Here is a 14,325-nt window from a genome sequence, read left to right as displayed (position 1 = left end):
GAAGGCCAAAAAGATCACACAAAGACCCTCGTGAGGCTGGAATGAGAGTCCTTGGAGAAGGCGTCCTGACTGGCACAGCTGAGTATCAAGCAGCTTTCAGTTACAGAAAACAGAGGCCAAGCTACCTACTTTAAGCAGAAAGGAATGAGGAGCTTATGGTCATTGAAAGGACTAGAGGAGTTAGGACTCCAGGCTGGGGCTCCCAGAAAACTGACTGTCATGGATTGAATTGTTCCCCTCGCCCCTGTCAACTTGGCTAGGTCAGGATTCCCTTGTATGATTGTACTGCTTTATCATCTGATGTGATTTCCCTATGTGTTGCAAATTCTATCGCTATGATGTAATAAGATGGATTAAAAAAAAAGATGAGAAGCAGTTAAATTGATGAGGTCCAACCGAATGCAGAAATTATAGAACAATATCATTAATATCCCACGCAAGCAAAATATTGGTGAAGATCATTCAAAAACAGCTGCAGCAGTATATCGACAGGGAACTGCCAGGAATTCAGGCTGGATTCAGAAGAGGATGTGGAACCAGGGCTATACATCATTGTTGATGTCAGATGGATCTTGGCCAAAAGCAGAGAATAAAAGAAGGATATTTACCTGTGTTTTATTGACTATGCAAAGGCATTCGACTGTGTGAATCATGACAAATTACGGATAACATTGCGAAGAATAGGAATTCTAGAACACTTAATTGTGCTCAGGAGGAACCTTTACATAGATCAAGAGAGAGTTGTTGGCAGACAGAACAAGGGGATACTGTGTGGTTTAAAGTCAGGAAAGGTGTGTGCCAGGGTTGTATCCTTTCACCATACCTATTCAATCTGTGTCCTGAGCAAATAATGTGAGAAGCTGGACTATATGAAGAAGAACGGGACATCAGGATTGGAGGAAGACTCATTAACAACATGCGTTATGCAGATGACACAACACTGCTTGCTGAAAGTGAAAAGGACTTGAAACACTAATGAAGATCTAAGACCACAGCCTTCAGTATGGACTGCACCTCAACATAAAGAAAACAAAAATCCTCCTCACAACTGGACCAAGGAGCAACATCATGATAAAAGGAGAAAAGACTGAGGTTGTCAAGGATTTTATTTTACTTGGATCCACAACCAAGAGCCATGGAGGCAGCAGTCAAGAAATCAAGACTCATTGCATTGGGTAAACCTGCTGCAAAGGACCTCTTTAAGGTTTTGAAAAGCAAAGATGTCACCTTGAAGACTAAGGTGTGCCTGACACAAGGCATGGTATTTTTTTTTTTTTTTTTATTGTCCTTTACGTGAAAGTTTACAAATCAAGTCAGTCTTTCACACAAAAACTTATATACACCTTGCTACATACTCCCAATTGCTCTCTCCCTAATGAGAGAGCCCACTCTCTCCCTCCACTCTCTCTTTTCGTGTCCATTCCACCAGCTTCTAAACTCCTCTACCCTCTCATCTCCCCTCCAGACAGGGGATGCCATCAAGCCATGGTATTTTTAATCACATCATATGCATGTGAAAGCTGGACAATGAATAAGGAAGACCAAACAAGAATTGACGCCTTTGAATTGTGGTGTTGGCGAAGAATATTGAATACACCATGGACTGCCAAAAGAACAAACAAATCTATCTTAGAAGTGCAACCAGAATACTCCCTAGAAGCAAGGATGGCGAGACTGTGTCTTACATACTTTGGACATGTCAGGAGGGATCAGTCCCTGGAGAAGGACATCATGCTCGGCAAAGTACAGGGTCAGCGGAAAAGTGGAAGGCCCTCAACGAGATGGACTGACGCAGTGGCTGCAGCAAAGAGCTCGAGCATAACAATGATTGTAAGGATGGCACAGGACCAGGCAGCGTTTCGTTCTGTTGTGCACAGGGTCACTATGAGTCAGAACCGACCCGCTGGCACCGAACAACAACACAAGATTAGATAGTGTCTTAAGCCAATCTCTTTTAAGATACAAAAGAGAGAAGCAAGCAGAGAGACATGGGAACCTTATACCACGAAGAAAGCAGCGCCGAGAGCAGAATGCATTCTTTGGACCTGAGGTTCTTGTGCTGTGATGCTCCCAGACCAAGGAAAAGACTGATGACAAGGACCTTCCTCCAGAACTGACAGAGAGATAAAGCCTTCCCCTGGAGCTGACACCTCGAATTTGGACTTCTAGCCTACTGGACTGTGAAAGAATAAACTTCTCTTTGTTAAAGCCATCCACTTGTGGTATTTCTGTTATAGCAGCACTAGATGACTAAGACACTGATGCACTGCAGAGCTGGCCCGCCAGAGCTGCCACTGCCTCCACCACAGCTGAAAAGAGGCAGAATCGGACTGCCATTAGAGCCAGTACTCCAGGAAGGCAAAGCCCAGGCTGTATCTAGGCTCCAGGAGCTGCTGTCTCAACTGCCAGCTGCAAAGCTGGCCTATGCCTGCTAGATACACACCAGCAAAACAAAACAAACAAAAACCAGATACCCCATGCCCTGCCTCTTGACACCCAAGAGGCTAGAACCTGGGACCTCTGCCAGTGCTACCACAGAAAGCCAAGAGTGTCCACAGCTGTGCTTTGCTGCAAAAACAGAAGAAAGGTGCCTCCATCCTACCCCCCGACCTTACAAATCTCAAGCAACTGGATCTGAATTTCGCCAAACCTCAAATCACATCCTGCTTTAGTTATCTAGTACTGCTATTATCAGAAATACCACAAGTGGATGGCTTTAAACAAACAGAAGTTTATTCTTTCACTATCTAGGAGACTAGAAGTGCAAATTCAGGGCATTGGCTTCAGGGGAAGGCTTTCTCTGTCGGCTCTGGGGGAAGGTCCTTCCCATCAATCCGCCCCTGGTCTAGGAGCTTGGTCGCACAGGGATCCCAGGTCCAAAGGACGCGCCATTCTCCTGGCTCTTGTCTCTTGGTGGTATGGGGTCCCCCACCTCTCTGCTCACTTCTCTCTTTTATATCTCAAACGAGATTGATTTAAGATACAACCTAATCTTGTAAATTGAGTCCTGCCTCATTAACATAACTGCCGATAATCCCACCTCACTAACATCATAGAGGTAGAACTTACAACACACAGGAAAATCACATCAGATGACAAAATGTTAGACAATCACACAATACTGGGACTCATGGCCTAGCCAAGCTGACACATATTTTGGGGGGCTCAATTCAATCCATGACACATCCCAAGACTGGGCTGCAAGGGAGTCTGGGGAACGCAGCTCTTCACTCTCCCCTTGGCAGGGCAGGAAGGGCCCCTGGAAGGATGCATGCCAAGTGCCAATCCACAATGTTCACCTCCTCCCTGAGCATAGACTCTCCTCTCTGTAGCTAAACCCTCAACCTGGCTGTGATACTGAGTCACAGGTTAGGATTCCCCAAGAAAGAAGAAAAAAGTGGAAGTCTTGAACACAGCAAGTGCCTCAAAGGCCCAGAAAATCCAAAGGGTCTGAGGCAGATGGCAAATAACCATGGTCCAGCAGTCTTTCCTCTTTGCTCTTCATCTCCCATTCCAACTATATTTGCTCCAATATTTACTTTTTATTTCTCCAGATTTTCCCATTTCATTCTACAGGTTCATGGGAAATGGTTAATAATCTGAGGGGAGGAGGTTTCAAACAAATAAAGGACATCTACTGGAGACAGAAGATCTCCAGGATCCCATCCCCTGACAACAGGGATGATACTAATACGAATACCTACCATTTACTGAGTACCTACTATGCACCAGGCTAGACGAGGAAACCGAAGTTCACAGAAGTTAAGATATTTCCCGAAAGTCATCCTGCAAGGGAGCGTGAAGGCCAGAATGGACATTTAACCCCTACCCTGAACCTCAGGGACAAAAGCTCAAAGGTCAGTGGGTACCAGGCAGGTAAGGCCACGTGTGAAGGAGCCTGAGTGAGGGGAAAATAGTGAGTAGTGAGGACTGAGGAGAACTGGGGGCCCCAGCCTTACCAATTTTTCAAGAGAAGCTTGAAATCTGGATTTTTCTATGGACTTAATTAGAAAATGACTTAATATTTTTTACAAACATTGTGTAGGCCAAACAATATACCCTGAAGGCCGATTCTGGCACCCAGGCTGTTAGCCTGTGTCCACCGTCATGTACCTCCCAGCCCTGCTCCAGCCCAAGAGGCCCCCTCCTGCCCCATATGCACCTCCCAGCCTTCGATGTGGGACTGCAGCTGCTCCAGGGCCTCCAACTTCTCCATCTGCCGTTTGGTCTCGTTGATGTTGGAGCAGACGGTCTTCATGGCCTGCAGAGCGCTCTGGACCGCGGGGTGGTCTGGGTGCTTGCCAGGGGTCCTCTTGGCCAGCTCCTGATGCAGGGGCAAGAAAGAGAGAAGTCAGCCCAGAGGGAACCAGACACGGTCACCAGGTCACCCAGCCTGGAGCTGAATCCCAGCTCTGCCACACAAGTTGTGTAACCTGGTACTGCAGAACACTGCTCATTCGTTCACTCAGCAAATGTCCACTGAATACTTCCTCCACACAGGCACTGTTCTAAGGCTCCAGGGATAGAGTTGCGAATAAAACGAATGAAAATGCCTCACTTCGTGGATACTACATTCAGTGAAGAGCATGGGACAAAAAAAAAAAAAAAAAACAGTATATAATACCAGATCAAACCAAACCCACTGTCATCAAATTGATTCTGACTCAAAGTGACCCTTCAGGACAGAGTAGAACTGCCTCCATAGGGTTTCCGAGGCTATAAATCTTTTCAGGAGCAGGCTGCCACATATTTCTCCCGGGAAGTGACTGGTAGGTTCGAACCGCCAACCTTTCAGTTAGCAGCCAAGTGCTTTAACCACTGTGCCACCAGGGCTCCTCAAATACAAGGTCAGGTAGTAACAAATGCTAGGAAGACAAATGAATCAGGATGAGAAGGTAGGAAGTCTTGGGAAGGGAGGTGTTATTTCAAATACAGAGGTCAGGGAAGGCCTCTCTAAGGAGGTGGCATTTGAACAGAGACCTAAATAAAGCAAAAATCTGGGAAGGGAACGGCAAATGCAAACGGTCTTAGTGGGAGAGTGTGGGGTGCAGCAAGAACAGCCAGGAGGCCAGTGTGGCTGGAGCAAAGTAAATGAGAGAGGGAGAGAGAAAGAGAAATTCAGTCATTCAGGGAAGCAGCCACAGATATTCTCAATCCCAGCTTCAGTTTTCTCATCTGTAAAGTGGGCATAAAAATACCTCCACTTCACAGGGACATGGGCTGTGGCATGTAAAGAAGCCAGAAGGGGTAGATTCTTAATCCATGAACCCCTCCCCCACCATTTCTAACTCCACCTCAGCACTCACCACAGGCATAGGCTGGGACATTCTAAAGGCCAGGCCAGTCATAATCAAAGGATTTACTGAGAGGACCCAAGGAAGAAGGAATTAGCTCAGCCTCAATATCTGGGAAGATTTCCAGGCCAAATCACCCAACCGACAGCCTGTCAGCCTCTCGTCCAGGACCGTGCCCAAAGAGATAAGTGTCCCTATCATCTGACCCAGATATATGCCTAACGGTCCCAGTCCCTCCCCATGCCCCTATCTCTCCCTGCTGCCTCAAAAGTCACAGATAAGGTCTCTGCAGACACCACACTCTCGTGAGGTGGTTATAAGCACAGACCAGCGTGGCTTCGAGGGCTGGCCCTGCCAGTCACTAGCTAGGTGATCTCGGCCAGTCACCCTTCCATTCTGAATATTTCATCATCGGAAAACCAGTGATGATGATGATGGAGATGATGACAGTGGATGTTAATGCCTACTGAACCTTTACTCTGTGCTTATGAGGTAGGTTCTACTATTATCCCATTTAACAGGTGAGAAGACTGAGGCCCAGCAAAACCACCCAAGATCTTAGCAAAGTAAAGGGAGGAACTGGGATTTGAACCCAGGCCATCTGGTTCTGCTAGTAGAGTGGTGAGGAATAAATCAAATACTGCAGGAAAAGTAGCTGGCACATGGTTAAAAAAAAACCCAGTGCAGTCGAGTCAATTCCGACTCACAGAGACCCTATAAAACAGAGTAGAACTGCCCTATAGAGTTTCCAAGGAGCACCTGGCAAATTCAAACTGCTGACCCTTTGGTTAGCAGCCATAGCACTTAACCACTACGCCACCAGGGTTTCTGGCACATGGTTAACGTTGAGTATATGCTAGCTACCATTCTTCTTATACAACACCACATGTGAGCTGTGATTGTGAGACGCAATCTCTCAGGCAAGGGTGTTGTTCTGAGCACTCCCTGCAGAAAAACTCAAAACCAAAAACCCACTGCCATTGAGTCAATTCCAACTCATAGCAACCCCGTAGAACAGAGAAAAACTGTCCCATAAGGTTTCCAAGGCTGTAAATCCTTACGAAAGCAGACCGCACACATCTGTCTCCCGTGGAGCAGCTGGTGGGTTCAAACCGTCAGCCTCTCAGTTAGCAGCTGAGCAGTTAACCACTGCACCACCAGGGCTCCCTCCCTGCAAAAAACAACTCCAAAACCTGCCCTGTCTATTCACATCAATCCTGCCCCGCCTGAACAAACCACCTCTCTTCGGAAAAGCAGGTCCCAACGATCCCAAGGCCCAGATGCTCTGCAGCAGCACGACCCTGGGGATTTACTGAGCTCCTGCCTCGTGCCCGGGAATGTGCCAAAGGGGAAGCAGGAGTGGGAGGGGATGGGGCCCTGCTCGCTGGAGGCTAAAGACACTGCTCGCTGGAGGATCAGACAACAGCCCCACGTGGTGAAAACGCTCCTGATAAATCAGAGAAGGGGAAGGACAATGCGATCCAGAGCAAGCCGGAGGGACTCCAAGGAGGAAGTGAGATGAGGCAGGTGGGAGGCTGGGGACAGAGCCCTGTGAGGGGGAAATACGTCCACTCAGTCTTCACTCATCAAACACTGACTGAGCGACTGGTCTGTGAATGAACACTGGGGAGCGGGAGAGAACAAACGAGCTCTCAGGGAGGACAGTCTAGAGGGGAACAGTTAACAAGATAACTGCTATTACTACTACTGACCATGATAACAGCTAGTATTTAGTAATCATTCTCTGTCAAGCTCATGTAATCTTCACACCAACCTATGGGTTAGGTATTGTGACTGTCCCCATTTGACAGATGTAAAAACTGAAGCACTGAGAGGTCAGGTCACAAAACGTGGGTATATTCAGAGTTAACGGGAGCCTGAGTTACACTACGAAAGGTCTAATGCACAAAAGGAGGCTCCCACCCAGTTCAGGACCGAACATACTGCCTTGATAAGTTAGGAAAGTGTCAGGTTCAAAGGAGACAGAATATGGCATTGAAAAAACTGGAATCCACATCCAAAGGGATCCACAGCTACATGAATCTACAGGGCTCGACCCAGAGAAGAGCAGATGTAGAAGGAACCCAAGAGCTGCCTGCTAAGCATCTTGGGAGGAATGCACAACTAAGAAGCAGCCCATTGGATCTGTAAGACCCCAGAAGCCCAAATGTGGGCCAACGCAGAAGGCAACTGCCTGCTTGAGTTGATCCATTCATATGCCAACAGGAGATTTCCCATAAGTCAGTAGGCTGCCTTGAAAGGTAGTGAGCTCTCATTGCTACCAACCAACCAATCCCCTGCTGTTGAGTTGATTCTGACTCATAGCGACCTGTAGGACAGAGTAGAACTGCCCCATAGGATTTCCAAGGAGCAGGTGGTGGATTTGAACTGCCAATCTTTTGGTTAGCAGTCGAACACTTAACCACTGCACCACTAGGGCTCCGTGGGAGGGAGGAAGGAGAGGCCATCACTAGAGCTATCAATAATGTGTTCAGGAGTCTCCCCTAAAGCAAACAATAGTTTAGCTCAATTAGTAAAGAGTATCTGCCTTGAGCATTATGCTCTTTTAAAGAACTGCTGTATTTTTATGCAAATAGCGTGCACAAGATGCCAGAACTGTTCCACTGCATTTCATCATTTCCACAAGTTATGTGTGTGGGTATGGATTTACATGAATTATTTGCGGAAAAATATGGGATCAAACTGACAACAGCAACTCGAAAGGTTAGATAGGAAGCTCAGGGGGCAGTGAGTTTATGTTAATGGGGGAGGAACAATTCGGAAAAGGAGGGTGCGAATGGTTGTACAACTTGAACAACGAAATCGATGTCAACGAATTGTACGTATAGAAATTGAATCTGTGTATGTTTCGCTGTTTAAATTTTTAGCAACAATAACAATAAAGAGAGATTTTCAAGATACTGATAATAGGCTCAGGCCCACTCGTGCCTTATCCTAGCTCGAGCAGTGTATCAGAGCATGGAGTCAAAAAGCCCTGTGGTCAAAAAAATAGGTTCTAGGAGTGGGGAGGATTTGAGCCACAGCTGCATCACTTCTCAACTGTTTGGACATCTGTAAATTGGGGATAATAACAGCATCTACCTCCTAAGGTTGCTAGCACGATCAAATCGAATGATGAATATAAAAACCATTGTAGATAATAAACAGCAGTGAATGGTAAACAGTAAGGACACAAGGTTTATCATCATCACCATTATTTCCACAAGAATAATCATTATTATTTTTATTATTATTTTTGTTCAGTCAGAGTAGTAGTAATAATACCTAATATTTATTGAGTACTTACTTGGACCACTGTTCTAAACAAATTTTAATCTATTGGGTCATCCATCCTCAAATCATCCCAATGAGATAGTACCGTTACTATTTCCACTTTACAGACGAGGATACTGAAGCACAGAAGTCTCTTGCACCAAGTGTTATAATTAGGACCAGGTAGACACGAACCACATCTACAGGCCACCCCAGAAACAGCAACAGCAGGAAATGAAGCCACAAAATTAGGCTCTTAGAACACAAAATGTCTGAGCAGGGGTGGGGACTGGAGGGTCGCTGAAAAAAACTGAGTGCAGAGGAAGGAGGGAGCGTGCCCAGGGCATCCGTCCCTCAAGCACCGTGTGGTTTTGGCAAGCGCGGCTGAGGTGAGGGCTTCCTAGAAAAGAGGATGTCACAACAGAGGATTGGTTGCTTCCGCGAGACGCCTTATCTCCCTCACTGCCTACCAATCGTGTTTACCAAGAGGGTGCCCGCTGGTGCCCACTCTGAGCAGCTCCATCATGCCTCAAAAGTGTGGTCCCTGCCCAGTAAGGCCATGAGAGCTTGTAGAAGGACACAGGGCCTCAAACTCCAGGCCAAACTAGACCACGAGCCAACAGGGCCATAGCAAGTGCCTACCTTCTCATTCAGCCTTGCTGGGGACCCAGGGAAGGGCCAGGAAGAGAGCAGAGGGCCCAGAGAAAGTGGAAGAGAAGGGAAAGGAGAAGCATGGAGGAGGCAGAGGGGAAGGAGATGCAGCAGAGAGCCCCCTCTCTTTACACCCCCTCTCAGGCCGTGGAGTCAGGGGCGGGGGGCGCTGCTCTAGCCATAGCAACTGGCTCAAGGAGAGTACGTGCCCCAAGCTGATCAATGAGCTTCACGCCTGGGACTCTGGGTGACACTACTGGGAAAGACACATTCTCTCTTCCCTAGGTGGCTGCGCTGACTGGACAGAGGCTTGAGGCTGCTGGTGACTGAGGCTGCTGGTGACAAATGCTGCCACCATGAGAGGGGAGCATTCTGAAAATAAAGCTAAGAGAGAAGAAAATGGAGCCAGGAGACAGAAAGACACTGAGTTTTGATGGTATCCTTTGAGCCCCCAATGAGGTTCTGCCTGAAGTCATCCATATCCTGCAGGGCTTTGAACCAGTTCCAACGGTTCAGTAATTGCTGATGTAAACAAAGGCAGCATAGGCGTTGCATAGTAACCAAATCTGCTGCCCGTGGGATTTTGACCTGAATAGGAAACAGTGGTGCACCACTCAAAGATGGTGGCTGACCATGCTACTTTGAATGTGTGTCGCCCTCCACAGTCCTATCAGTAATCCTGTCTCCTACATCGGGGTCCTGAAATTTTCAAGATCCATGCAGGAGACTGGATTATTGGCAAGACTGTGGACAGCGACTCACGTTCAAAGTTCAAAGTAGTGCAGTCGGCCGCCATCTTTGAGTAGGGCACCACTGTTTGTTTCCTACTGGGGTCAAAATCCCACAGGCAATAGATTTGATTACTATGCAACATGTACGCTGCCCTCATTTACACTGGCAGTTACTGAACTGTTCTGAACCAGTTCGAAGCCCTGCTATCCCAGGTCCCCACTTTGCTTTTCTGCGTCTTCTTTAATTAAAAAAAAAAAAAAAAAAATTAGCAAGTTTAAATTAGGAGCCCTGGTGGTACAGTGGTTAAGCACTCAGCTGCCAACCACAAGATCAGTGGTTCAAACCCACCAGCCACTCCACAGAAGAAAGACGTGACAGACTGCATTCGTAAAGATCTACAGCCTTGGAAACCCTACGGGGCAGTTCTACTCTGCCCTCTAGGGCCACTATAAGTTGGAGTGTGTTCGACAGACAGCAATGAGTTTAAGTTCAAATTAGGTTTTTAAAGTTAAAAAGATAAAGGTCATAAAGGCAGTAATTTAGGTTTTTAGTCACTGGCAAGCAGAACCAGACCCATAGTAAAACAAAGCTGGGAGACATGGCAATATCCACTACTTGCTGTGACTTGGGGTTGGTAGGAAGCCCAAAACGAGTCATGGGCAAGAAATGGGTTGTGAACCCATGATGTCCTCTCCACAGAGACGAGGCTAGCCTTGGGGGTGGGGGTGGGGATTGGAAGTTATTTCTGGGGTCTGGGTCAAACAGAGCAGTGCCTGATTTCTGTGATACCTCAGTCAACTCTAAAACCAGACCAGCGCCTCTCAGCTCTGGCTCATGGTGACCCCCATGTGGGTCAGATTAGAACTGTGCTCCAAAGGGTTTTCAACGGCTGGTTTTTCAGAAGTAGATTGCCAGGGCTTTCTTCCAACCTTTCAGTTAGCCCCCAAGTGCGTTAACCACTGGTACCACTCAGGGACTCCGAGCCAACTCCAAGTAAGAGCTAATTTTGCGTTCCACCTTTTGTCTCTGCTCACACAGACCTCTGCCCCAGGCCCCACCATCTAAGCTCAAGAAGCTGGCCATAATCCCTTTCAAATGACATCTCTCCTGTACTTCCCACTCTGGGGTACCCAAGCACCATATCCAGGGCAACAGCAAGATGCAAATGACCCCGAGGTGCCCATCAACAGATGAATGGATAAATTACGGTATATTCACATAATGGAATACTACACAACAATTTAGAACAATGATGAATCTGTGAAACGTAACACGGAGGAATCTGGAAGGCATTATGCTGAGTGAAATTAGCTGCAAAAGGACAAATATTGTATGAGACCACTATTATAAGAACTCAAGAAAAAGTTTAAACATAGACGAAGATATTCTTTGATGGCTACGAGCGTGAGGGGGGAGGGAGTTGGGTATTCAGTAATTAGATAATAGAAGGAAATACAACACACAATACAGAAGAGGTCAGCACAGCTAGACTAAACCAAAAGCAAAGAAGTTTCCTGAATATAACCAAACGTTTCGAAGGCCAGAATAGCAGGGACAGAGGTTTGGAGACCATGGTTTCAGGGGACATCTAGGTCAAGTGGCATAACAAAACGTATTAAGAATACATTCTGCATCCCACTTTGTGAGTGGCATCTGTGATCTGAAATGCTAGCAAGCGTCCATCTAAGTAAGATGCATCAATTGGTCTCAACCCACCTGGAGCAAAGGAGAATGAAAAACACCAAAGACATAAGGTAAAGGTGAGCTCAAGACACAGAAAGGGCCACATAAACCAGAGACTACATCAGCCTGAGACCAGAAGAACTAGATGGTGCCTGGCTACCATCAATGACTGCCCTGACAAGGAAAACAACAGAGAATCCCTGATGGAGCAGGAGAACAGTAGGATGCAGATCTCAAATTCTCATAAAAAGACCAGGCTTAATGGTCTCACTGAGACTAGAGGGACACTGGAGGTTATGGTCCCCTGACCCTTTGTTAGCCCAAGTCTGGAACCATTTCCAAAGCCAACTCTTCAGACAGGGATTGTACTGAACTATAAGAAAGAAAATGATAATGATGAGGAGTGAGCTTCTTGGCTCAAGTAGATGCATAAGACTATGTGGGGGGCTCCTGTCTGGAGGGGAGGTGAGAAGGCAGAGGAGGACAGGAGCTGGTTGAATGGACACAGGGAATACAGGGCGGAGAGGAGGAATGTGCTGTCTCATTAGGGGGAGAGCAGCCAGGAGTACATAGCAAGGTATGTATAATTTTTGTATGAGAGACTGACTTGATTTGTAAACTTTCACTTAAAGCACAATAAATTTAAAAAAAAAAAGATGTAAATGAGGAGCTGCTGAGGAAACCAACCACCACTTAAAAAAAATTAATCAAGAAGCAAAAAACATTTGGAAGTCCAAGAAAACACAGAAGTGAAAACTGCCCCTCAAAGCAGAGCAAAATCCACACATGCAAATCATACGCAAACCTCATGCAAATAAATTTCCTATTTAAACTCTTTCAGCTCCTGCTCCACAGCTGGTGAAACTGCAGGCCCAGAGATGAGGGATTAATAGGGGCAAGGACATAGTGTTCATGGGTCTTAAAACCACTTCCTTCCAGGTGGAGACAGAGAGTCAGCGGGAAGAGCACTCAGGCCTGGGAGTTCATGTTCTGGCTTTGACAAGGATGCACTCTCTTATCTCAGGCAAGTTGCTTCCCCTTTCTGAGCATAGGTCCCCTAGCTATGCCATGCAGGGAATGGGCCCTGCAGGGCCAGATGCTGCCCAGCTTGTTTGGCTGCACAATACGGTTGCAGTTATACGGATAGTAGAAAAAAACTAGACTTTGAGGCAATAAACCTGCTAATCCTTACTAAGCATTTTAAGCACTTGGCATGTATTATCTCACTTTGAACGTATTATTTAGTCTTCGCAACAATCTATGACTTAGGTACTAGTTGACAGAGAAAGAAACTGAAGCACAGAGTTCTTAAGTGGCTTCTCAAACATGCACAGCTAGTAAGTGCAGGAGTTGGGAATGAAAATTTTTGCAATATCGGAGTAGCTAACATTTACCAGGCATGACTAATGAAAAGCATGTCATATACCGTCTCATTTAATCTTCACAGCAAGCCTGGGCAGTAACTGCCATCCTTGTTTCACAGATGGGGTAATGGAGACACAGAGGGGTTCAACGACTTGCCCTTGGTCACACAGCTAAGAAGAGATGGAGGTGGGTTTCGGAATAAACTCCTCACTACACTTATACACACGGTGTGGCACAAAGTCGAATGCTGCCAGTACTCCTGGGAAGGGTGATCTGGGAAGCCTGCTTGGAAGAGGCAGTATCTGAGCTTTTCTCTGAGGGTTTACAAAGAAGAGGGAGAAGCAGGCCCCCCATTCTGCAGGAGAGGTGTTTTATTCCTCGAATGACACTTAAAGCACTCCTCGAATGTCCCAAGGCTAGCGCTGCTCACCACACACAGGAAAGAGCCTGAATTGAGGCTGAGGCAAGTTGGGGTACTGGGGAAGCTGTGGGCAAGGTGTCAGCGCTCAGCACAAGAGGCAGGATGGAGAAGCAGGTACTGTGGTCAGGGCAGGACAGGTGCAAGGGCAGAGGGGCCCACAGTGATGAGGCCTCTGATTTCCTGTGCCTGCTCAGCAGACGGTGACAATGCTAGATCCTCAGCAGATGGGGGACTCACTTCTTAACATCGGAGTTGGAAGAGAACTCCAAAGACATGACCCAAAGTATCCAAAATAACGTATAAAGAGCTCTGGCAAATCAGTATAAAGACAACTAACCATCCAACGGAAAATGGGCAAATGATGTGAAGAGGCGGCTCTCATAAACACACCCACCTCCACCGGTACCTCCCTGGTCCAGTCCTCATCATCTCCTGCCTCTTCGCTGGTCTCTTCGCCTCCACCCTCACCCCTGCAGTCCATTCTCCACACACAAACAATGGGACCCTGTTAGAACCAAGTCAGACCATGTCCCTTCTCTGCTCAGAACCTCCCCATGGCTCCCGCTTCACTCAGAGAAGAGCCAAAGACCCCACAATGGCCCACAAGGCCCTGTGTGATCTGGCCCCCATCATCTCCTGACTTCATCTCTATTACTATCTCCCTCGCCCATTCTGTTCCAGCCACACTGGCCTCCTCGCTGTTCCTGAGACATACCAGACACATTCTGGCCTCAGGGCCCATTATCAATTGAACTGTATCCCCCAAAAATGTCTGTCAACTATGTGAGGCCATGATTCCCAGTACTGTGGTTGTCCACCATTTTGTCATCTGATGTGATTATCCTACATGTTGTAAATCCTAACCTCTATGTTAATGACAGGACTCAATCTATAGGATTAGTTTGT

At 47.0% G+C, this 14,325-nt stretch overlaps 1 protein-coding gene across 1 annotated transcript in view; it reads right to left on the bottom strand.

The window, feature by feature from the left end:
• The window catches only part of PREX1 (phosphatidylinositol-3,4,5-trisphosphate dependent Rac exchange factor 1), a 221,999-nt gene that overhangs the window by 84,860 nt on the left and 122,814 nt on the right, over window positions 1-14,325 (bottom strand). Inside the window, exon 6 of the mRNA XM_049870048.1 lies at window positions 4,163-4,324. Within this exon, the coding sequence (XP_049726005.1) occupies window positions 4,163-4,324 (162 nt within the window). The remainder of the gene's footprint in view (window positions 1-4,162; window positions 4,325-14,325) is intronic.

Source organism: Elephas maximus, chromosome 25 (assembly GCF_024166365.1).
Source record: "Elephas maximus indicus isolate mEleMax1 chromosome 25, mEleMax1 primary haplotype, whole genome shotgun sequence".
Lineage (NCBI taxonomy): Eukaryota > Metazoa > Chordata > Mammalia > Proboscidea > Elephantidae > Elephas > Elephas maximus.
The sequence above is the reverse complement of the archived record's forward strand: the minus strand, read 5'-3'. Positions and strand labels throughout refer to the sequence as shown.